General features: G+C 44.0%; 1 protein-coding gene across 2 annotated transcripts in view; it reads left to right on the plus strand.

Annotated features, from left to right (window-relative positions):
- LOC138282937 (unconventional myosin-XV-like) overlaps window positions 1–23,635 on the plus strand; it is a 130,506-nt gene that overhangs the window by 49,623 nt on the left and 57,248 nt on the right. The window contains exons 1-4 of one of the 2 annotated variants that reach the window (XM_069221000.1): window positions 1,526–2,401; window positions 11,619–11,673; window positions 16,450–16,517; window positions 18,559–18,601. In XM_069221000.1, coding sequence (XP_069077101.1) covers window positions 2,367–2,401; window positions 11,619–11,673; window positions 16,450–16,517; window positions 18,559–18,601 — 201 coding nt within the window. In that variant the 5' untranslated portion in view covers window positions 1,526–2,366. Of the gene's footprint in view, window positions 1–1,525; window positions 2,402–11,618; window positions 11,674–16,449; window positions 16,518–18,558; window positions 18,602–23,635 lie in introns of those variants that run through there. The other variant, XM_069221001.1, reaches the window with a different exon arrangement.

The following is a 23,635-nucleotide window of genomic DNA, read 5'->3' on the forward strand; positions in this document are numbered from 1 at the left end:
CAGGGGAGTGATGGTAACTGCCATCCGTGTGGTACCGTCATAATGCCACTGCTTAATTTGTGAAAAAAAAATAACTGCCAGGGCCCTCATCAGGCGGACACTGCAGCGTGCAATATCCACTGACCGTGCCAGTGACCAGCTCGGCTTCTAGCCATCACACAAGTGCAACAATTCATGCTATTCCAAGCCCCCAAAGCTACAAGAATGGCTTTGGTGGCAAGTATTAGCCACTGATAATGTATACTGAATTAATAAACAGTTGTTGTGGTCATACCTAAATTTGGCAGACAATGCCACCATGTGGCAGTCTGTTATAAGCACTGGTGCTGACAATTAAGTACCGGTGCCTGAGCACTGGAAACCACCAGCTCAAATTAAGCACTGTATCATGAACAACATCTCACTCTTCATGCAGAAAACATCTCAAGCAACCTCACACAGAACTCTGTCAGCCATCAGAGCAGCCCCTGATGTACAAACAAATATTGACCGGTCAACTTTACTCAGCATTTCCACCAGCTGCGTCTGTAACACTGACTCCACCACCCAACACTGCCAAGACTGGGGGGCATCCTTACTCGTTGCTGACTCACCCAGACCACAGCAAGGCTACAAGGACAATAAGACCAAAGGCTACCTACCGTGCCGTTAGCGAATCCCAAATTAGATTAAAATGGCAAAAAAAGAAAAAAAATAGAACACTTAAAAATGTCCAAAAATGACAGGGAAGGTGGGAAATTCACTGCAAATCGTTTGTTTTAAAAATGGTAAAAACGCAAGGGAAGACGGACTATTTGAAAATGGCAGGCTGTGATGGTACTTTATTTGCTGAACCAGTGACGAGCATTACGATCTGCTGTGTCATTAAAAGTTGTTATTTGTTCTTGAATCAGCTTTGTAATGGGGCAAACGGTACCAAAGGGGCTCTGTGTTCTTGCAACGCAGCTCGCTTTTCTGGCCCCTGACGCCGTCCCTTGTTAGCACACTGTCCAAGCCAACCGCTCCTGCCCCCGTTACAAAGCACACACAGCACTCCTAAAGTCTACCTAACTTCCTCTTCGCCTGCACCTCCCTTCTTCTGAATGTCTGCCTGATTGACTTTGCTTCTAATGTTTCTATTATTGTTGTTTCATGTTTGGGGCTCTGCTGCTTCTGTGGAGAGGTCTGTGCAATTGTAATATCTGCATAAACACAGAAAGGGATTATTTGCTGCTTCGGAGAAGATTTGCTCCTGGGAAGTGTGGCAGTCCCCAATGTACTGGGATATTTCATTCGTTGTGTTCCTGAGCTCACCCATCCCCCATTAAACCCTCCATGGAGGGCTCTCGGGTGCAGGGATGCTGTATTGATCCAACAGAGCCTGGAGTGTTTAATCTGCTCCTTATCACGTGGGGGTTTCAGCAACAGGCAGTCACTTCCTCCTGCAGAGGACTTTGGCCTCCCTGGGCGCGTTATCTCATCCTGTACCAGGATTTTATATATAGGCACAGGCATGAATAGAGGACTCACAGTTCGACTGCTGATACTGAAGGCTTCACAGCTGTCCTTCTCTGGGCACTGCCATCATCTTGTAGGCACAGTCGTCCACCTCTGGGCACAACCACCATCCTCTGGGCACAGCCACCATCCTCTGGGCACAAACATCCACCTCTAGCCACAGCATCCTCTGGGCACTGCCAGCATCCACTGGGCACAGCCAGCATCCACTGGGCACAGCCACCATCCCTCTGGGCACAGCCATCCACCTCTGGGCACAGAATTCATCCTTTGGGCAGAGCCATTTAACTCTGGGCGCAGCCTTCATCCTCTGGGTACAAACCTCATCCGCTGGGCACAGTCATCCGTCTCTGGGCACAGCCATCCGCCTCTGGGCACAGCCACCTTCTTTTGGGTACAGTCATCATCCTCTGGAAACATCAACCCGTCTCTGGGGACAGCTTTCATCTTCTGCCATCCACTGCAGGGCAGAGCCACCCGCCTTAGGCCATAGCACCTAACCTTCAGGCACAGTCAGACTTCTCTGTTGGGCACAACCATCATCCTCTGGGGCACTGCTGTCTACATCTGGGTAGTGCCATCCTTCTGCGGGCATCTGGGCAGTGCCATCTGTATGTGGGCATCTAGGCACTACCATCCACATCTGGGCCGAGCCATCCTCCTGTCGGTATCTGGGCAGCGCCACTCACCTGTGGGAATCTAGGCAGTGCCATCCGCCTGTGGGCATCTGGGCAGCACTATCTACATCAGGACAGAGCCATCCTCCTGTGGGCATCTGGGCAGCGCCATCTGCCTGTGTGAATCTGGGCATTGCCATCCACCTGTGGGGACATCCACCCCCTCTGCGCACAGGCCATCTCACTGCAAACATGGGGGCTGAAGCCAGCTTCCTCATCAGTCCCAGGTCAGTATTACCTGCACCTTGCTTGGTTTTGAATGTACATAATGTGGGGTTCTGCATGTTTTCTGCATAATGAACTTAACCTGCCAGCATGTTCAACTGTTTCAGTCTGCATTTCAGTCTGCATTTCAGTCTGCATTTTGGTGGGTGGGATGAGGCAAGTTGTTCCTTCCCTTTTACTCACTTGTGCTGCAGTCTTTACATTTCTCTCCTTGCCAAAGTGCCTGTCGTTGTTGATGTGGCGTTTTCTTTTGCTGGTGATTCTGATACTTTTATTCTTCTGCTTTGTCGTAGTCTCTTGGTCGGTTCTGTTTCCTCTGTCTTCTATAATGTCTGCTGTCTTGCCACAGAATTGTCTGACATTTTAGGCATCGTATTCTTCATTTTGCCTGCAATCCAGACTTTTTGCACCGTTCCCTACAATTGTTGTGCAGTTTGCAATCTTTGGCGTGGTATTATGTAGAGTGCTTGAGTTTGCTTGCTTTTTATTCTCTGGTTTTCTGAAGCCTCACATTTCTGGTATTGAGGGCCAGTGCTTTAAATGGGCCGGTACTCTCCGGTACTGAGTACCGGCACTTTTTTATTTTGAGAGGGAGAGTACCGGCACATCTCAAGAAAAACGTAATACTTTTCATTGGGGAGTACCGGCACTTCCCAGAAACAAGCAGGTACTCTGGTACAGAGTACCTGCACTTCTATTTTTCCATTTAAAGCACTGCTGAGGGCCTTATTTACAAGAATCTGATGCTTTGCCCCGATGCGTCAGATTTCTTGTGCTGCCCTACGATCCCCTAACAACGCCATGAATGTGCTGTATTTACAATACAGAGCTCCATGGCGCACGTTTTCACAGATGCGTCAGAATTTCTGACACATCTGTTGGCGTTAAACTCATGCATTGCTCAACTAAGGTTAAAAAAATTATGCTGTTCCAGCAATGTGAGGAGGCCCCCCATAGGGAAAAGCCCTGCATCAATTTTATGCCTGCTCTGAGCAGGCGGTAAAATTCTGACGCAGTGAAGTTGCAGAATGACGCAGTCAAATGCTGTAAATTTCACTGTATCAGTTCTGCATGGCTTTTCCTGTGGGAACATCCACCCTGCATACATTATACCTGGCGCAGGTATAATGTGACGCAAGGCTTTACAAACTGACGCATTGGGCCTAATAGGTCAGTTTGTAAATCGGGAGCAGTGTAGTGCATTGCCACTGCCACCGTTGTGTTAAAAAAAACAATGACCCAACGGTGGTGCAAAGGCCTTGTAAATGAGGCCCTGAATTTTATATTTTTGTCAAGTTTTTGTGATTTGGCTTGGTATAGTCAGGAGTCTGACATTTCTGTACCACATTATCTATTTTCCTCACATCAGTCTTTTCAATAATATTTTAGTTTTAGAGTCTGAAGTTCTGGCCACCACATCTCCTACCTTGCATGCGCCACTGATATTTTACAAACCATCCTCAATGTTCCCGGAGTTTGACGTTTTTGCTCGCATTGCATATTACTTTAGTCCATGTTCCTATGACCTTGTTCACAACTGTTGCTATGTCATAGCAGTCAGTTGCTGGATTTCAGTCCAGTAATTCAGGCATGTGGCTGTCTACCAGAGCCATACATCACTTAACACTAAGCCACTGAAGCCGCGTTTGTACCGTGGCATGATGTGGTCAGAGGAGGAGGGAGAGCCTTTCCTAAATACCTGCAGCCATGGCAAGACCTAAAAACAGGAAATGGGCAGAGAAAGGTAAAGAAAATGCAAATCAGAAACCCGGATGTGGTGAGACAATGCGTGAATCAGTGTTTGAAGAGGTGCCCAAGCCAGTGAATTCATGGGAAGAGGGGGGCAGACGTCCAGCTTGGCACTGAGAGCCGAAGGACTGCCAGTGACTGATTAAAAAACAAAAAACAAAGGAGTCATGATTTGTTTTGTAAATCAAGGAAAAGACGTACTTCTGCTAAACTGCGAATGAGTCCAAACTCCTTAACATGCAGAAAATAAATGCAATTGTGTTTCAACTTTCTTCAACAATTGCTGTAGCTTGTTTGCATCAAAGCAAACATTTCAACATGTGAAAGTTTTAGGCACGATGCCTGCCCTGCTTGCAACCATACACGTCATGACCCAGTGAATTATACACTTACATTCATAGTACGCCTTTCGGTTCACCTCTGGAGCAGTGTGTGATCTTGGCCAGATATTGTTTTCCCCGTGCAGTTTCAGTTACATATATATATATATATATATATATATATATATATATTATTATCAAATAAATAATACTTTGCATGTTCCGCGGCCAGCGCTGACTGGAGTTTCAGGTCGAGCAATGTGTAATTTTTTTTGTTATTATTTGCGTGTTTTTTTTAGGATATTTTATGTGGCGTGACCCTGTTCCCAAGACATTAGATTGCTCGACATGAGACAGGGTGATTAAATAATGTGCCCAGAATCGCAGGATGTTGATCCGGGACCCAGATTTGATCTTGATTTCCTCTTTCCAAAGTCAGCATCTCTAGCCACAAGACCACATTTCCTCCCCATCTCCTTCGGTGGTCACCTGCATGTAACTTGTGTTCCTCTCTAGGCCGTTACTAAACTACTCATCACTGAAATGCTCTCCCGGACTCAGGTTTTCTAACTCCTCCCTGTGAATAACAGCTTGGTCCACGTCTCTGAATGACGTCCCTCTACACCTGGGACTGCACGCATCCTTCCCCCAGTTCAAGAAACATTCCCGTTCTAGCACTTCCTGCTGTCCACACCACCTGCAGAAGGCTCCCACAGCAGCGCCCAGGAACGACCTGAAACGTGTTCACATTCTCACATCACTCAAGCTATGAACAGTGCTCTCGCTTCATTGTCATATTTTACAACATTTCAGAATCTAGATTGTAATCTGTCACACTGTAATTTATAATTCAGGATTAAGGTTAGAGATAAGGTTTAGAGTTTTGGCTAATATTTGAGGTAAAATTAAGTTATTGGTTAAGGTGTTGGTAAAGAGTTCAGGTTGGGACTATCAGTAAGGCTTTGCTGAGGTAGATGAGTTATGGTTGACTTCGGGTTGAGGTCCTACATAAAATGACAAAATGGCCTAAATATCCTGTCTGGGGGCCATGAGTTTTTCTACTAGAAATTCGTTTTTTTCTTTTGAAGTGCTTGTTTACGGTCCTAGGCAGGTGTACATCGGTTGCATTGAAAAGCCTGAGGGGCTATTTTATATTTCACAAGTACACTCACTACAGCAGACTGTTTACCACACTGAATTCTTGATGTCATACCCATGTGCTCTGTCAAAATCAGAGATTTTTTATGATTTTGTAGAACAGGGTCCTTTGCACATGACCTGCAGGGAACCATGCCTAGCCACCAGGCATGTTGTCTGGTTCCATTTGTATGCATTGCAGGAATTTGCTTAAACCTTAGCAGTCAATCTCCAGCAGGAGCCATGCTCGGTATGGATCAATCCCTTTGCAGTCAGCGGAGCTGCCTACCTGCAATTGCCATGTGGGCCAGCATCACCACATTCTTAGTTTTTAGCTGACAGCACTTTGAATTCTGGTACTTGTAGTTTGAAGCTAACAACCCTGAATATAAAGGAGGCTTTAAAGAATCACCTAGCGCGTAGACATAGATTGAAAATGTATATATTCTTTTAACCTTTGTGACTATGGCTCCCTCTTTTTGTTTATCAACTTACTGGTGCTCGGAAGCCATTTGAGGGGCGGGGGGTGTCACTTGCGCTTTATAAATAAATGAACTAATTAATGTTGGATAAAGACACAGGATTGCCAGACTAGTGCGCTGGTGTGATAGACATCTGAACTCTGTTGTGTTTTTCGTAAAAGTGGACGAGACAACATTTAAACAGAGAGGCCGAGTTAGAGGGAGCCAAGCATCGGCTCTGACTCTAAGAGCCCTTCCTCGAGCCGAGCCTTGAAATATTTGCCATGTAAATCTTGCAACAAACATTACGTTAGAGCATGATAAGGTATTTAAAAAAAACAGTATTTCTTAAAAATGCAGAAGCGTTTTACCTTAGTACATCAGATTATTTGAAAAGCATTTGTTAAAAGTGGGAGTTTTTAAACATGAACTGAGAAACATTCCTGCCCCGCCCTGATGACAACGATATTAGTGAACCAAGAGGCAAGTTAGTTGTACCTTAAACCCTAGGTCAGTTACCGTGTGTACCTTAAATGTAGCCTAGGTCAGTTACCGTGTGTACCTTAAATGTAGCCTAGGTCACTTACCTTGTGTACCTTAAATGTAGCTTAGGTCAGTTACCGTGTGTACCTTAAATGTAGCCTAGGTCAGTTACCTTGTGTACCTTAAATGTTGCCTAGGTTCTTGTTATAGATGGAACTTTATAGGCTATTCCATCAAAAGCAAGACATGTTACAGAGCACATCCTGAAAACGGTTATTTTAATGTGCCTTCATGTTTGATAATGAGCACAAAGGAAGTTTGGTGAAATAAAGTTTTTGCCCAGGATCACACAGTTTGGTCAAGCAGGGAGGCTGGGGTTAACCCTAGGCTAGATAAATATCTTCTTCTGACATGAAAGGTTAATTGTGAGAAAACTGGGCTGATTGCAGAAGCCCCCTCACTTTTTGCCCCATTTTTTAACCAATTCTTGTATTTTCTGACTCTCATTGTGCCTTGGGCACTGCTAACCAACCCCAGGGCCAGTGCTCTGTTTAAAATGATATATGCAAACAAGGCATACTTATAATTGGTTCTGACAACCTACCTATAAGTCCCTAGTATATAGTAGGGCATGTAGGTTTAGGGACCCCAGTGTAGTTAGGGCACCCATGGTTACACTGCTGTGGTCTCCGGTGTCATTGCAAAGCAGGCCTTCCTTGCTGGCTGCTTTTAAAAAAAAATAACCCCAAATTTGACTTTGAAATTAAGAAGTCTCAAACTACCTTATTTTTACATATAAGTCACCCCCAAGGTCTGCCCTATGTGACCCGAGGCTTGGGTGTAGTGTAAATATAAGCAGGTACTTTATAAAATATGTTTTATAAGCCCTGATATAGGAAAACAGCCACATTTGTTGTTCCCTATTGTAGTACATTAGTTCCATAGGCTAACATTGGGAGGCTTTTTTAAAAACAAATTAAAGTCTCATTCCCATTAGAAAAGAGCTAAATATGTTATGTTCAATATCAAATTAAACGTTAGAATAAATCCAACAACTTGCCAATGTTGGATTTATTATAACTAGTACAGAGAAATAGTTTTAGCACTCTTTCTGAAAGTTACCTAAATCAGCCCTGCAGTGCCCTTTCTTGATTGGTCAGTCTTTGGCAGCCTCAGCCAAGCTGCCTTAATGAGGTGTGAAGTGGCCTGGGCTCAAACACAGGAAGCATCTGGTGAAAGGAAAACTGATGCAGCAGATGGCAGAGCAGGACGGGAGGTTGTGGGGGGTAGAGTGGCCAAACTGGTTTTCAAAGGAGGGAACGCCATCTGGAGCAGACACTAGACCTCCCTCATTTTGTGCTCCCCCGCAAGATGGGTGTCCCAGTAATTAGATGAGGAGAGGGACTGGAAGGGTTGTGTTAGGGAAACTTATCCACACTAGTGGGTGGGCTCAGCCAACTGTAACCTCCAAGGAGAGATTTTCTCCATGTTGGATTTTTAAAGAATGTTGCTTTCTTGGACTGATTTTCGCCGCACTTCACTGGAACTGGTCACCCCAGAAGGTGGCTCCCTGCACCCTATTGGTCAGCCAGGAGCAAGGATAAATATGGCAGAGCCGCCCAGCAATTCGGATTCCTGCTGAAAGAAGATATTGCACAAGCTGCACACTTTGGGCTTCACCAAAAGAAGAACTGTGCCTTGCTTCTGCAACTCCAGGAGTGGACTTCCTGTAAGCTACAGGTATAAAGGGGCTGACCAGAGTCCCTTGCATCAAATCCTGCAAAAAGAGTCCAGCTTACCAGCGTCCAGTGGCCATTTGAGGATTCTGACCAGGTGCATTCTGGGACCTGTAGTCCCAACTGCCAAGGGGCAGCTCAGAGCTTCTGGAACCTTGGATCAAGTTTGTGGACACTTCAATGACCCAAAAAGGACTTTCTGGAAGAAGATCCAGGAATTTGGAGATGTTTGGAGCAACTTTGTAAAAAAAGCACCATAAGTGGACCGATTCTACGTCGTGAGTCAAGCCGGCTGCCTTCAACTGTGACCCGGCCTGAATTTCAGGATCGTCCCACTGAAAACTCCAGAGCTCCCAACTTCCAGGATTTGATCGGGGTCACACAGAAAGGCAGTCAGACGACGGTTCATCGAAATCGGCTTGCTGGAGAGAACTGCACGACGTTGAGGGAGAAAAGCTCCAGAAACATTTGTAAGTGCAAAGGTAAAACTTTGACTGAGGCCCCCCAATCAGTGTATCTGAGCAAGGCTATATCACGGTCAGGCTCAACTTTTGACTTTGCCCTGGTCTAGCGCGACCAGATGACCCCAGTTGGCACTTTGTGTTTTTAGGCACTAGAAAGTATTTTTACATTTTATCTTACATTCATATCTCCAGTTCCCTACTTTGGATTTTTTATTTTTTAGTGTCATTTTGAAGATAAAAATATTTCCAATCTTTATAAATTGGTGTTGGATCCTTGTTTTAATTATTCACCGTTTTGTTGAGATTAAATGCTTTACACACTTGTCTCCTAAGTTAAGCCTAACTGCTCATGGGCCAAGCTACCAAGGGTTGAGCAAAGATTACTTTATTGAGACCTTGACTAGAACTAGTGGGGGATTGTGGCCTATTGCTAAGGGTAGGTACCTTCAAGTGTAGGTAGCAACAACTTGGAGAATGAGATCAGAATGCAGGTGGCAGACAGTATTCACGTTTTATATTTGGCAGTTTTACATAGTGTGTACGTTGCCCAAGAACATAACAGCTCTTAACAACAGACACATAGGGCTTGATTTTGAACTCAGCGGATGGGTCACTCCGTCACAACTGTGACTGATATCCCGTCCGCCAAAATCTAAATCCCATAGGACATAATGAGATTTAGATGTCGGCAGACAGGATATCCGTCACTGGTGTAACCCATCTGACGAGTTCTAAATCAGGCCCCTGGTACTTTCACATTTATTTTTCGGCAAAGGTTTTTTGGCCAGGATTCATGGACTGTTGAGTGAGGTCGGGATTTGATCCCGATTATATCTGGTTGCCAAATTGTTAGGGCTTAGGCTGCTCTGCAGTTGGAATCTTACCTATGTCATCTGTTACAGCATAAAGCTCTGTTTATTTACTTTGTTCTGAAGTTTGAATAGTACTCTCCTGAGGCTGCCGATGGGGATTGGTGGTCTGTTGCTGTGAAAATGGAATACACCTGTACAAAAACCCACTCTGGAGTGCCTTCTGTAATCTGAAACTTAACACAAATGTAGCCCCTAGGCCACACTGCCTGCTGTAAAAGCTAGGCTCATTTTGAGCTCGTGGTTCCCAGAAGACATCGAGCTGAGCCAGGACCAGTGAAGTGATGACGCGTTGCAGACCAAGTAGGTGATACGCATTTATTTGAAAGAAGAGACGGAAGGAACAGGTCTGATTAGGGAAGAAGCTCAGGCTCAACTGACTTCAGGAGACTGCACGTACTAGAACGTGGAATCTCCCTAGGTCAACATCCACGAGCATTCCAGCAAGGAAGCACAACACACTACAACCAGGCATCTGGGTCGAGCTTTCATTGGCGCGCCTACCTGTAGTCTTTTTGCTCTGGCTGTCGCGTTCCTTCTCAGTGAACCCTGTCTATGAATAAAAGTCTCTTTCACCCTGGCTTGAGAAGTTACACAATGGGTAAACTGTCGAAAGTGGAACTAGTAAAATCTTTCTTTTAATCCTCTCTTCAGAGATCGTAAATTGCTGCACTTCTGTTCTGTTGCACTGCATTCTGGGACTCGTAGTTCTGGAGTTATAACAGGGAGTAACACCTCCATGTACCAGTTTATAAACGTAAACAAGACAGGATGAGTTATTGAGATCTGGCATGGCTTAAATGGAGATCTGTGGGGCTTCCCAAATAAATACATTGATTGATTAATTATTGTCACTGTGCCTCGGTTACCTTATCTGTCCAAAAAGTGAAAGGGGACGGGAACACACTGCCTCACATCACAGCACATTTCACCCCTTAGCAGGGCCGTGCGACCGCACCGGGTGCCGACCTCAGGGGGCGCTGTCTTCAGCAATACTTAGAAGCTTGCGATTTAAAAGCACCTCTTGAAAAGTTTCTTGTGTGTCCAGCCTTCAGGAAGCAATTAAAATATCAAGATACCTCTGGTGATTAATGTTCCTGCTAGGGAGAGAGATGGGAGTTTTGTTCAGTGGCAGCTTTGAATCGCCATAAAGTAGCGTAGAAGGTTAATATGCCTGCTACAAAGAACAGAACTATATTTGATGTGGATAGCTGAGTCTTTTAAAACAAATGAATATGTCCGGGGGGGCTATGGAGATGTGTGGGGCACATTTGCTGGGTGGTAGTGAGAGAATCCGAGGAGGTGGTCATGGGTTGAGGGGCGCCAACAAAAACCATTGTACAGGGCGCCACGAGTTCTAAAGCCGGCCCTGCCCATTAGAATTGTGGTAAATGTAGTACAATGTTTGCACTTACTTGAGTGTTAGCTGTAGTTTTTCACCAAAGTTGGTGCAGATAGTGCTGTTCATCTCTAGACACATGTTTCTGGATTTTATCCTTCATCAGTAGAGATCAAAAAAGTGGAGTGCTTAGAAACCAGCTAAGTACTGGTGTCATGCGCTATGTAATAACATGTGTCTGTCTGTCTCATGCAACTCTTAACATGTCTGTTTGTTCAACATTTTCAAATGAACCATTTATGTGACCCCTTTGACTGCTAAAAGGGCTCGTTTGTAATAGACATGTATTTGAATTGGTCATTTGTCACAGTTTTGAACCTGTTTGTTTGTTGTCTGTTGTTTGTTGTGTAGTGCATGTATTACTGTATTGTGTTTCTTCTTTGGGTCCTGTCTTCGCATGGGACACTATGCACATTATGAGTCTACTTTGAAAAATACAATATATTCCATGTTTTTACCCCTTTGCTGGCTACTTTTTGTTATTTTCCCTTTCTACATCCCTCACCAGTTTTATTGAGGAATTGAGTTGATTATTGCATCCATTATGCATTTATTATTCTCATAAGAACCAATCTTTCGCTGACACCTGTTTGTTCAACAGCATGAAGATGAAGAAGTCCAACTCCCAGAAAAAAGGTTTACAAACTCAGGCACCTGTGAGTATTGTCATCTCTTAATTTGCATGTGTTGGTTACTTGACCCCTGTTTGCTCTCCCTCTGGCCCACACTGCAGATCCATAGCAAAGATATTTTGAAGACCAAGGAAAATTAGATCCAGCTGCTCAAGCCCTCCCTTTCACCCAGCAAACAAACAATTATTGGGGCATTTGTTGCACCCTCTTGTGGTCGATTGTGGTAGTGCCAAAAGGCAACTGCCTACAATGGCCTTAAGCATAGGCTCTGCCACTCTGATCCTTTGCACTCCTAAAACAGTTCCTGGGATGGGTGGGTGATGTGTAACCATTACTCCACTTGTGTGAAGCGCCTAGAAAAAAATGATCCCTTCTTTTATACATTGCACTTAAAACCCCACTGCATGCCCAAGTGCTGTGACAATAGTTGTTTTGTCTGCCCAACTTTATGGTGCTCGTTCTTCGATACCATAAGAATAAAGGTCTAAGCTGGCACCACAGGGATTCAGACCTGTGATCTTCAGATTGCACACAAATTTGAGCAGTGGATGGGAAGAGCTATGGTTTTTCCCACACCAGCTCGCCCACAGCGAGGACACAAGAGGGTGTGCGGGGGAGAAGTGGGATGGAAACAAAGAAGAGGCGGGCAGCTGGGAGCAACAAGGAGCAGACTCACTGCAGATCGAAGGCGCAAAACATAATGGGTAGAATGGTTTGGTAGGAGGAGCCCACACAGGAGACAGAGAGGTGGGTGGGAGATTCCAAGATGGGAGAGAGAGGGGGATGGGTGGGAGGAGCCAAGATGGGAGAGAGAGGGGAATGGGTGGGAGGAGCCAAGACGGGAGAAAGAGTGGTGAGTGGAAGGAGCTAAGACAGGAAAGAGAGCTGCCAAGACGAGAGAAAGAGGGGGTTAGCCAAGATGGGAGCAAGTGCAGGGGGGCTCCTCCGCTAAGGTGGAGGAACTTCACTTCACTGTTTCAGGAGAAGGAAAAATAAAATGATAATAACGGAATGTTATTATCATTTTATTTTTATCTGGAGCCAGGTTAGGGCGGGGCTAGAAGAGGGCTGGAGGAGGAGTGGTATGTGCACCATAAGTGCGCATGTCTGTTTGTCCGGACGTGTTGGGCCGGCCAAACAGACATGCACACTTAGCATTTCTCTACCTGGCTGTATTGCACAGCTGGGAGGAGACAGTGCACAGTCCCACTCCCTGTGTGAACACCAAACCAGGCCGCTCACACCAAATACGACGCTGCTGTCATGCTGGTGACATCAATGGCGTGATTGGCAGAGGGAAGTGTGGGACCTTGTCTGCTTCCCAAATAAAGACGAAGCTGCTCAGGAAGAGGACGGAGGAGACTAACCCGTCTCCGGACGGTTATCCCCTCCGCCACCCCGTTCAGTGGCAGCTGCCACTGAGAGAGAGAGGGGTGGGTGGGAGGAGCCAAGACGGGAGAGATAGGCTTTGAACATGTGCTCCCTTCCAGTACTAAAAGCCCCATTTTACAGGCAAAAAAATGGAAAGAAAAAATAGCGCTCTGACTTCAGCAGTGGAAGAATACAAGTCCTCCAATGTAAACAGGGTGAGACTGGAATGCTTCTGGGAGGGCCAAATACCAGAACAAGGAGGAAAGACGTCAAATTAGGTGCATGGAGCTGAAATGACAACAAAGCCATTTATTCCGACCTAACGCATGCCCCAAGTATATGATAAATTAAAATATTAACAATAGGTCTGGTAGCAGACAACTAAAACTGTCTTTAGCTAGACCTGAAAAAAAACAGTACCATGGAGGTAGATATTACTCCGTCTTTTTTAGAAAAACCTGCACATCTAACATCAGTTATGGCGAAGTTTCTCTTAAACGGAAAAAGATCATTCGATTTACTTTGTAAAAGAGAGCAACTCCCTTTAAAGTCTGACCCAAAAGGCTGCATTGAAAGAACATGCACTGGTGGGTACACGACAGAGATATAGTTAGAGTATTAAGAATAACTGATTAGGTTTTATGCACCCAGGTAGTTGTTTATTTGACTATTTATCTGTGTAGGTCATCTGCATTAATAAACAAAAAACAGCACCACATACACTTAAAGATATAGGCCCATGTTTAGGGAAAATGACAGAGCCTGACGCTGCGCCAAAATTGACAGCACCGCGATCCGTCATTTTCAGAACTCAGGGATGCGCCGTATTTAATTGAATAAGGTGCACCCTGTGTTGTCCCCTGTGCGAGCGCTAAATTTAGCTGACTTGCGCCAACGCAGACATCCTTGCACCATTGTGCAAGGGTGTCTGCATTGAACGGTTTGATTGTTTATGTACGGGAAGGTGTTCCTTCCTGCACATAAACAATCACTAATGGTGATTTGGAGCTTCTGTGTGTGCTGCACAACTCAATCCAGACTGGGTGTCAGTGTGCTTTACTGGCATGCACTTAATGCCAGGGCTTGCGACTGTCCTCATTGGCTTTATTCCCAGCATTCACTTTTGCTTGGTTAATCCCGTGGCAAATGTTGTCTTCTCTACCTCTACTTTCTCCTTCCAGTGGACAAGACAGCTGCCCAATTTTCCATGACAAACTAAATTGCATTTTTTAATCACTAGGCAAATTAATACATGCAACACATATGCATTGCATATAATAATGCATTTATGTGAATTGCACACAGCGTATACTGATACAGACGGCCGGTCGAAGGGCTTGCAAGCTTTCCTTGGGTTTATTTATTCACAGATATTGCTGAACTGGATCCAAGCTTATCAGTTAACAGCTCAGTTGGCTGTGCGCTTACTGCATAGTTGTATGACAGAACCGCGCATGGCTGAACACCGTGGTCGGAACCATGACCGCGTCTTAACCACGCATACCTTTACTATGCATGTGTTCAGGCACATGCGTGGTTCAGGGCAAGCGTGGTAATGCTTGCGTGCTTATGGCCTACGCGGCTCCTGCTGTGTTGTAAAGGCCGTTCCCTTACTGCATGGATCTGAATGCAACTTCATTGTCACTGGCGAGAATCCCAAAGGTGTGCGACTGTAATCACACTTTGTGCACCAAGCAAGTATCAGCCACGTACGCATGCACCCTCCTGCCCCTGTACAGCCAACCTCACTGTGCATGTCTTTCCGCCATTTGCAGCAGCGATGGCTGAACCTGCACCCAACCCCGCTACGCATGTCCTTCAACTGTGTTCACTCAACACACATTCTTTTCTCCTTTCATTGTTAAAAAAACATTTTGAGTATAGCAGTACTCTTGTGGTACTGCCATATAAGCTTCCACCCCATGGTACTGCAGTACCCTGCAATCTTTCTCAGGGAAGCTTGTGGCTTGAGTACTTCTGGAGTACTGCAGCACATCACAGGAGGGCCTCGCTGGGTCTGGAGTACTGGGGTCCCATGACTAAAATTATTATTTTTGTTTTTTACATTTTGGGGCATATGGGATTAGGGGTCAGGGTGTTCCTATCCTACCCTCTTATATCTCGTTGTTTTAACTTTTTAGTACATGGAGACCGAGTCCCCAGTTCTGTAATGGCAGGCAGAACATTTTCTGAGTCTGTTGCGGCCAGCCAATCAGATTGCGAGGTACTGCAATACTGCATCAGCCAACGGGAGGAAAGAGCTCCCTGACCCTATTGGATTTGAGTAATGTTTTACGTTTTGGTACTGCAGGAGTTTTACAGTAGGTAATGGTCCAGATATCACTTTTCTAGGAGATCAGCCCCTTCATGACTACCTGAGCACCTGTTTATATACAAATTTATTGCAAACCACTGAACAAACTTACACCAAATAAAGAAAAGTATGCCTCATAAGTAAAGTTCTAACTTTCTGCTAAACGTGGTGTAACTCTGATTAACAGTTTTTTTCTGTATGAGATAGCAAAGTTCCCTAAGTCAATTAAAATGTGAAATCGATGTTCTGGGACTGACAGCATGACACTTTCTATGAAGGAGCCAAAATGAGAGAACATTTTTTGGGAAAGTTATTTGTCCCTAACAAGACATTGAGACTGTTTTCTCCTCCGTCTTGCCCTAGAGATGACCGAAGGAGTTGCAAGAGGAGGGTAAGAAGACAAAATTGCTTTCACATCTGTTCCTCAGTTGCAGATATTAAGATTTCGAGCCCCACTTAGTGGGAGCCCAGTAATCCCTGTCTGCAACAGGTGCCACCCCCCCACAGTTCCCGCAACCTATGCTTCTTGGTGGTGGCAAAGTCCAAAAAAGCCTGGGTAATAAGAGGATGCCTTAAATATGTGTTAGTGGCCCGAGGGACATGGGGGACTCAATGCTTCTCCTCAATAAACTAGTTAGATTAAACCTTTGCATCAAAATGGTCAGTTAAATGAAACCTTTCACTAGGATATGTACATGGATGTCTGTACCGTATTATCTGACAATTAAAAAAAAAAAGACCTTTAATATTTTACTGTGTGTTGTGATATCCTGATAAACATGTTTTAATTGAATGCTACTCAGTCCTTTAAATTGACAAGTACTATCAGGTACTCAGTATCTGCAGTTCTTTACCATAAGTATTACCGTAAGTTCGGTACCTGCACTTCTTAGCATTGGTGCAATACCTTTAATGCGAGAGTACCGGTACTTCTCAGGAGCAGACGGGTATTCTGGTGTTACTAGTCGCCACACTTTTATTTTTCTGTTTCAAGCACTGATGCTACTCAGACCTCAGAGTGACTTGTTAGCTGTGAGTATCAGTGGCACACGTTTAGGTGTGAAGTGCATGGACTGCTGCCCACGCTCATAGACTCTCCTGTTCTTACTTTTCAGCCTTCCAGTAACAGGCCACAGGATAAGCTGGTGGAGATTCTGCTGGTGTTTGCCAAGCAGCACTTCAGGTAAGAAGGCGGGTGAAAGTTGGGTGCCGCAGACAGGTTGGGAGTGTGAGCACCACTGGTGATGTCACAACACTGCAGGCAGCATGATTCCTTTATTACTGAGAGATGGCTACTTGTAGAGAGCACCAGTACTTGTGGGACTGATTATACCAGGACTACCCAGCACTTCATCCTGATTCATTAATTATAATGTAAATGTACTGTTCTGTCCTTGTGTGCACCTAACTCACTATGGGCCAGATGTATACACATTTCTATTTGCGAATCTCTAATTGCGACATTTTGCGAGTCGCAACAGAGACTCGCAAATGGAAATGCACAAATATGTGTCAGGCACATGTAGCGATTCCCAATGGGGTTGCAAATGACCCACCTCATTAATATTCATGAGGTAGGTCGCAATTTGCAACCCCATTTCGAATGGCCACAATCACAGGGATGGTGGTCTGCTGGGGGCAGCAGACCATCATGTCTGTGACTGCTTTGAAGTAAAGCAATCTTTTGTTTTTTAAATGCAGCTCATTTTCTTAAAGGAAAATAGGATACATGTAAAAAAGAAAAATGAAAAGTCAGTGGGACCACTGCCTGCTCTCAAAAAACGTTTTCGCTACCATTCTTAAGGGGGAAAGACTCCCTAGGAACCCCTTCCTATTTGCAAATGGGTTACCACCAGCTTAAAGTTGATGCTAACTGAGAATGTTTTGTGACCACATTCACAGTCCGAAAACATTAATACATGGCCCTGCGACTCGCTATTAGGAAGGGATGCCCTTGGCATGCCCCTTCCTAATAGCAACTTGCAGTCTCTATTTTGCGAGTCGGTAACAAGTTCGCAAATTAGTAAGCCAGAAGCCTCTAACTATTCGCAAACAGCCCAATGGAACGTTTGCGACCGGCACTACTGCTTCATACATCTCGCCCTAAGTGCTAAATTAACTACCACACACGTACTATTCTCTCCTTGTGTGCGCTTAACTCATTAAGGCCCATATATATAATTTTTTTGCGCCACATTTGCGTCATTTTTTGACGCAAATGCGGCGCAAACTTACAAAATACATCCTAATAGTCCTGTTTTTATGTGTGCTGCGTTCTGGAGCGCACATAGAAAGACATAGGGGGTTATTCCAACTTTGGAGGAGGTGGTAATCCGTCCCAAATGTGACGGATTTACCACCAGCCGTATTACGAGTTCCATAGGATATAATGGACTCGTAATACGGCTGGTGGTATATCCGTCACTTTACCGTCACTTTTGGGACGGATTACCACTTCCTCCAAAGTTGGAATAACCCCCATAGTAACAAGAAATAAACATATTTCTCCTTGTTACGTCTCACTTGGAAAGGTGCAGCATTTTTAGGCATTTCCAGATTCACTAGCATTAATAAATCTGGGTGCGTGCCCAAATCCTTGTGTTGATTCATGGGAATGCCCATTCTCCGCCCATGAATTGCCTTCCCAATGCAAGGTAATGCAAGGTGGCTTTGCACAGCTTAGTAAATACCCAAAATGATTTTGCTTCAGTGCAAAAAGCAAGCAACCCCAGAGCAAAATCTTCCCCTTAATACTTAAAATATAGCGCACTGTATGATGCACTTTAGAGTAGCACTTAAAATAAAACATATTTTTATTTTATAACATTTTTTCCGTTCTACAACTGTACACCCTGTGAACGGATTCTAGGGGTGCCCAGTGCAAATTGGACCCAAATTCTTAAAGAATTTGTGTTTAAACTCTTTTAAGGCACTTGTGAAAATGCTTATTACAATCAAGAATTGCAGATGTCTAAGTAGAGTGCACTCAAGTTTACCCTTCCTAGTATTGTCACCCAGTTCAGGTGAGGCTGGGGGGTCTCTCAGAAAAACACACTTGGGGACGGGAGATTAATAGGAGCTCTGGTAGACCTGGGGGTTTTCAGGATGCCTCAATTTTTATAAAAATATCTGTGGTGGTGAGTGCTGCCCTCCTGAATACTTCTCAATATTAATTCTGCTGAATGTATTTCCACCCCAAGAACTAACTATTCCTCTGCTTCTAGAAATCCCGAGAGAGTCTGCAGATCATCAGTGAAATTCACAAAGGTAAGATCATTTGGACTCAATGCCCAGGGTCTTGTGGAAATTAGATTTACCAAACAGCTGGATTGGATGGTAGGTCTTTTAACCAAAAAACTCCTCTGCATTTGTTAATTAAAAAACTTTAGATATCATCATTAGGGCTCTGATCTTCATGGTTTGGAACATTAGAGGTAATTAATTAATTAACTTAATTCAAGTATAGGACATAAAAATCATCAATACTTCCAATAATGGAGAAGAAATAACACACAGACTCATAATACTAGTAATTAGTTTTTAGTGAATTGTCATAATAGCTGTAATAGTTTAGTAATTGTTGTTGTTGTAAATGTTTTGTAATTTTAGTTGCTCACAATTACTTGTTAATACAGATGTTTATTACATAAATCTCAAAGCACTCTTTAACAAAATCTGACTCGTATCCAACTCAGTTTATTTAATCCACTAGGCTATGTCACCTTCCTAAACATTACAGGCCTGATTTTGAGTCAGGTGGTGATTGAATATCCTCAATTTTTTGGAGTCAATATTACTTCGGTGTTTGGACAGAATATTGTTTCCAAAATATTGTGTGGACCTTGTGTCAAGAATATCAAGGACAAAATTACTGTGGTGGTAAGTTTCTATGAGTATGCAAAGTTTCACTATACTTTTCCCCATATAAATGTACTGGACGATACATGTATCTTCCAGGTACGCAGATGTGGAGTTTAGAAGAGTAAATCTATACCTACCTATCCGCATTTACCTTCTCGATATTTTGGTCCAGGATACTCTTGACACAATATTCTGGCCATACGATAATTTTAGCATCACTATTCTATCAGACAACCTGTTAATTCTAAGTGGAATCCTCTGGCTGAGTTCCGTCTACCATAGGGTTGAATGATGACGGAAATGTAGCCGCAGAATCCCCCTAAAGATCTAGAATCCCCTCCAGCAGTTGGAAAATTGTCATTGCAAACAGCTCTCAATCAGGCCCTTGCTGTGCTCAGGATAGTGCAACATTTTCCACAGGTATTTGTCAATAGTACTGTCTCTCAGATACAAAATGGAAAGTTCAACACCAACCTCTCAACGGGGAATTCCATATTACATTACGCAACTAAATGTATGTATCACTTTAACAGGAGAACTAGTCATTGCATTGGTAAAATCTTAACAATACTCATGCAAGAAAATATTTAAAAAAAAGTGAAAATATAAACATTCCCAAAACATGTGATTTTTCATATAAAAACATTAATTAAAAAAATATATATTTGATTATTGTGTAACTACGTCATCACTTTAATAACATTTTTATAAACAACATGGAAGCTCACCCAGCTTGCTCGGCACAGCGATACTACAGCATTATAGCCCCCTGCCGAGGGCTATTAACAGTGGTTAAAGGCCTTCTTTACAAGTTGCAGGTCTGAGCTGCAAATAAGGGCTAGAACGAGGGAGATGACCTATAAAATGTGGTGTAGGATATAGCCCAGGGCTAACAGTCAATCAATCAATCAGTCATTTGTAGAGCGCGCTACTCACCCGCTAGGGTCGCAAGGCGCTGGGGGGGGGGGGGTCAGGTGCTACTGCAGCTATTAACAGTAATAGTAACAATAATAATAATAATAATATCATCACCATCACTAATAATCTTTATTAATATTGTTACTAGTGCTGTGCGTAGCGCTTCCCACACACATTTTTTTATTGATAAGAGCCTATGTATGAGAGTGCACAGTGCGGCACGGCAGCTCACCTTGCTACGCTGACTGCATGACAGGGAAAGGGCAGGAAAGTGCTCTGTTTCGGTCACTGTGGTGCATTCGTACCATTCCCCTTGCGCCCTTTTGACTGCCTGCCCCCGCACAGGCGCCCTTGCGTCATGGAGCAAGGGAGCCTGCGTTGCGTGCAGGATTGTTTTTTTGCAGAAATGGGCACCTTCCTCCACAAAAGCAATCCTGAGACTCTGTCTCTTCTTTCTATGTGTGAGCCAGAAGCAGCACGCAATGACAGAGGAAGCAACAAGGAAAAATAAGGATATTTCTCCTCACTATGCCTTCCCTGGGGAGGTGGAGCCTTTTGGCACATTCCCAAGTGTACCAGTTTTAGTGAATCTGGCAATACGTCAAAATCCACTGGAATTGCGTGGGATTACCCACACAGCGCCCATGGGACGCCATCCCAGGGCAGAGTATCCGCAAAGCACCTGGGGCTATAAATATGGCCCCTGATCTTACTCCTACCCACATTAATGGTACTGTTCCTGCTTTCCTCCTCTCTGGGCACTGATTGGATTGTCAAGCGTGAAGCCTGTCAATCAACAGGCAGATGCAGACAGTTCATGTTAGCCTTCTTGAACTAAACCCTCAGAAGGAGTTTTCCAAACGCTGCTTCTTCTACCAAGCATGTCCTAACTGTCTTGCAAAGGCACGTGGCCTTTTCCTCCGATTGGTCACTGAATGACTCAGATGCTTCCAAAATCTTCATAAGATACGGTGGAGGCAACATTATTCCATATACAATATATGGAACCCTGATAACTGAATAAAAAAGCCTACAAATTTCTTATTACATACTAACTGTAATAATACTACTCACCTGTAATAAGAAAACAACATCACTCCCGTACTGCAATACATGATTACGGCTGACATGTGACATGATAATTATTACTGCCAGAGCCAGCAGAAGTGGAACTGTTGAGTAGAGGGACCATTCAGTGATTGATGTCACAACACATCTCAAAATCCCACATGATGTCATCCAACAAAGGAATATTTTGGAATGTTTACTGTTGGTGATAGTTACTTAGGGATGCCAGGCTGGGAGACGAAAATACATAGGGGCATATTTAAGAGCCCCTAGCCGCTACTTGCACCACATTAGCATAATATTTTTTTACGCTAATGTGGCCCTACTGGCCGCAATCGCTGCGCCAAATTTACAAAGTGGAGCAGTGCATGCATTGCACCACTTTGTAACCTTCTGTGCTACATCATGCATGCGCCCGGCCCCCGTCAGGGGGCCCAAAAAAGTTGCAAAAAAATCATAGAGATTTCTTTGCATCATTTTTTTCTGCCCTTTTAAGGCCTGCTTAGAGCCATGGTGCGCCATATCTTAGATGTCCGAATCAGTATTTCAGGCCATTAAGAAATGCAAACTGGGCTTTTCTAACATACAAAGCCCTTTAAGGAATCGCAAATTTGTGGCAATTTGCAATTCCCAGAATAGGAAATGCAAATAGGGATTTCCTATTTGCATGTCCTATTCTAATGTACAATGCAGTTCCCAAATGTGATTTGGGCATTTTGGAGATGCAGTTACCACCTACGTGAAGTTGGTGGTAACTAGGTGCAATTTAAACAAGCATGTGCAATGCAATAGGCCTCACATTTTCTTGAATTAGAGCTATTAGCATTGCAAATTAAGAACTGGACTTTTCTTGCCACATAAATCAACCCTGCCTCATAATGTCGTCTTTTCCTGCTGTATATTTCCAGTGGCCCAGCATTTAACTAAAGCACTTCCATTTACCGTCTTCCTCTATGTTAAAACATATACAAATATCATATAAACATTTATCAGAAATAAACTTTTGGCATTAGAGTGTAATGCTCAAAACACCATAACAAAAATATTATTTGAGATGGATTTGAGGGTGAAAGGGAGGAGGGAGTTGGGAGTAAAGATGGCGAGGACAAGTGCGTAGTAAAAGTGTCATGGGCCTTGGAGTAAGAAAGGAAAATGGTTGACTGCAATTGTGGTAGGAAAATACAGCAGTAATTAGAGTTGAGGTCCGTAGGTCTCTGGGCCCTGCCCCTGTTGCTCCATTGAGAACTAGGCCTCAGGAGAGAAATCAGATGGGGCAGAAAAAGAGAAGTGAAAGGAATACAACAGACAAAAGGAAGAAAGATAAGGGGGCAAAGAAATGAAAGAAAAAAGGAAAGAAAGAACAAGAAAATGAACACTAAGAAACTAAGAGAAGAAATAGAGCAAACGTGTGAAGCAAAAGAAAAACAGGAAGGAAGCTAGCGAATGAAAGATAGAGAGGAAAAAATAATGAAAGAAGTGTGAAAAGAAAGAAAAAAATACAGATGGGAAAAGAGGGATTTATAGTAAAACAAGAATTGACAGATGAAGATAAGAAAAAGGAAGGAAGAAAGATCTAAAAAAAAAGTAAAAGGAAAGAGAAAATAAAAAAGACAAAGAAAAAATGAAGGGATGAGAAAAAATAGTGCAAGAATGAACGAGAGGAATGAAACAAGGAAATAAATAATCACGTTTTTGCGAGTTTGAAAGAGGAAAATAAAAAAGAAGGGAGAGGAGTTGAAATAAACAGTTGAACGAAAGAGGGAAACTGTTAATGAGTGGATTTTAAGAGCTGGAAAGAAAAAAAGTGGTGGAGAAAGAAAACATTGCGAGTAAGCAGAGTAAAGGAAAGAACGGAGTGAGATAGGTGAAACAGACCCTCCCAAATAAAGGTGACAGCTAAGAATAGATTTAATTGGCTCCCCCACGTTCTCAAACAGAAGTCAGAGTGTGGAACAGAGGGGGCACTGCAGAACAGCAGAAGGTGCATTAGCAGAGTTGTACCTGAACCCCAATACAGCAATACTGGGGTGCTTCGGATCAGGATTAGGGTTATAGACAGAGCTGTGTCCTGGCCGAGTACTGGAATAACAGAAGGGCAGCGGTGAGGAATGAGAAAGAGCGCTGTGTAACTCCTGGTGTTGGAATAATGTGGCGCTGCAGGTTAGGGTTGCGGTGCACTGACAGAGTTGTATGTGGGCTGCAGTACTGGAATAGTAACGACACAAGGTCAGAAGTGAGGTATGTTAATGGAGCTATGTGTGGAACCTAGTACTGGTGTGCCAGTGTTGCCGAGTGTTAGTCTGGAGATGCCCTCGTGAAGCTGCGAATGGGGCCCAGCATGGGAGTGGCTTTGCTCTGAACCACAGAAGCGATGAGGAGTGTGTGTGAGCCTTAGTACTGAGAAGAAACGTGCAGTGAATGTTAGAATTGATGGATTCTGGGGGAGCTGTGGTG

This window comes from Pleurodeles waltl, chromosome 2_2, assembly GCF_031143425.1.
Source record: "Pleurodeles waltl isolate 20211129_DDA chromosome 2_2, aPleWal1.hap1.20221129, whole genome shotgun sequence".
In the NCBI taxonomy this organism is placed as follows: Eukaryota; Metazoa; Chordata; class Amphibia; order Caudata; family Salamandridae; genus Pleurodeles; species Pleurodeles waltl.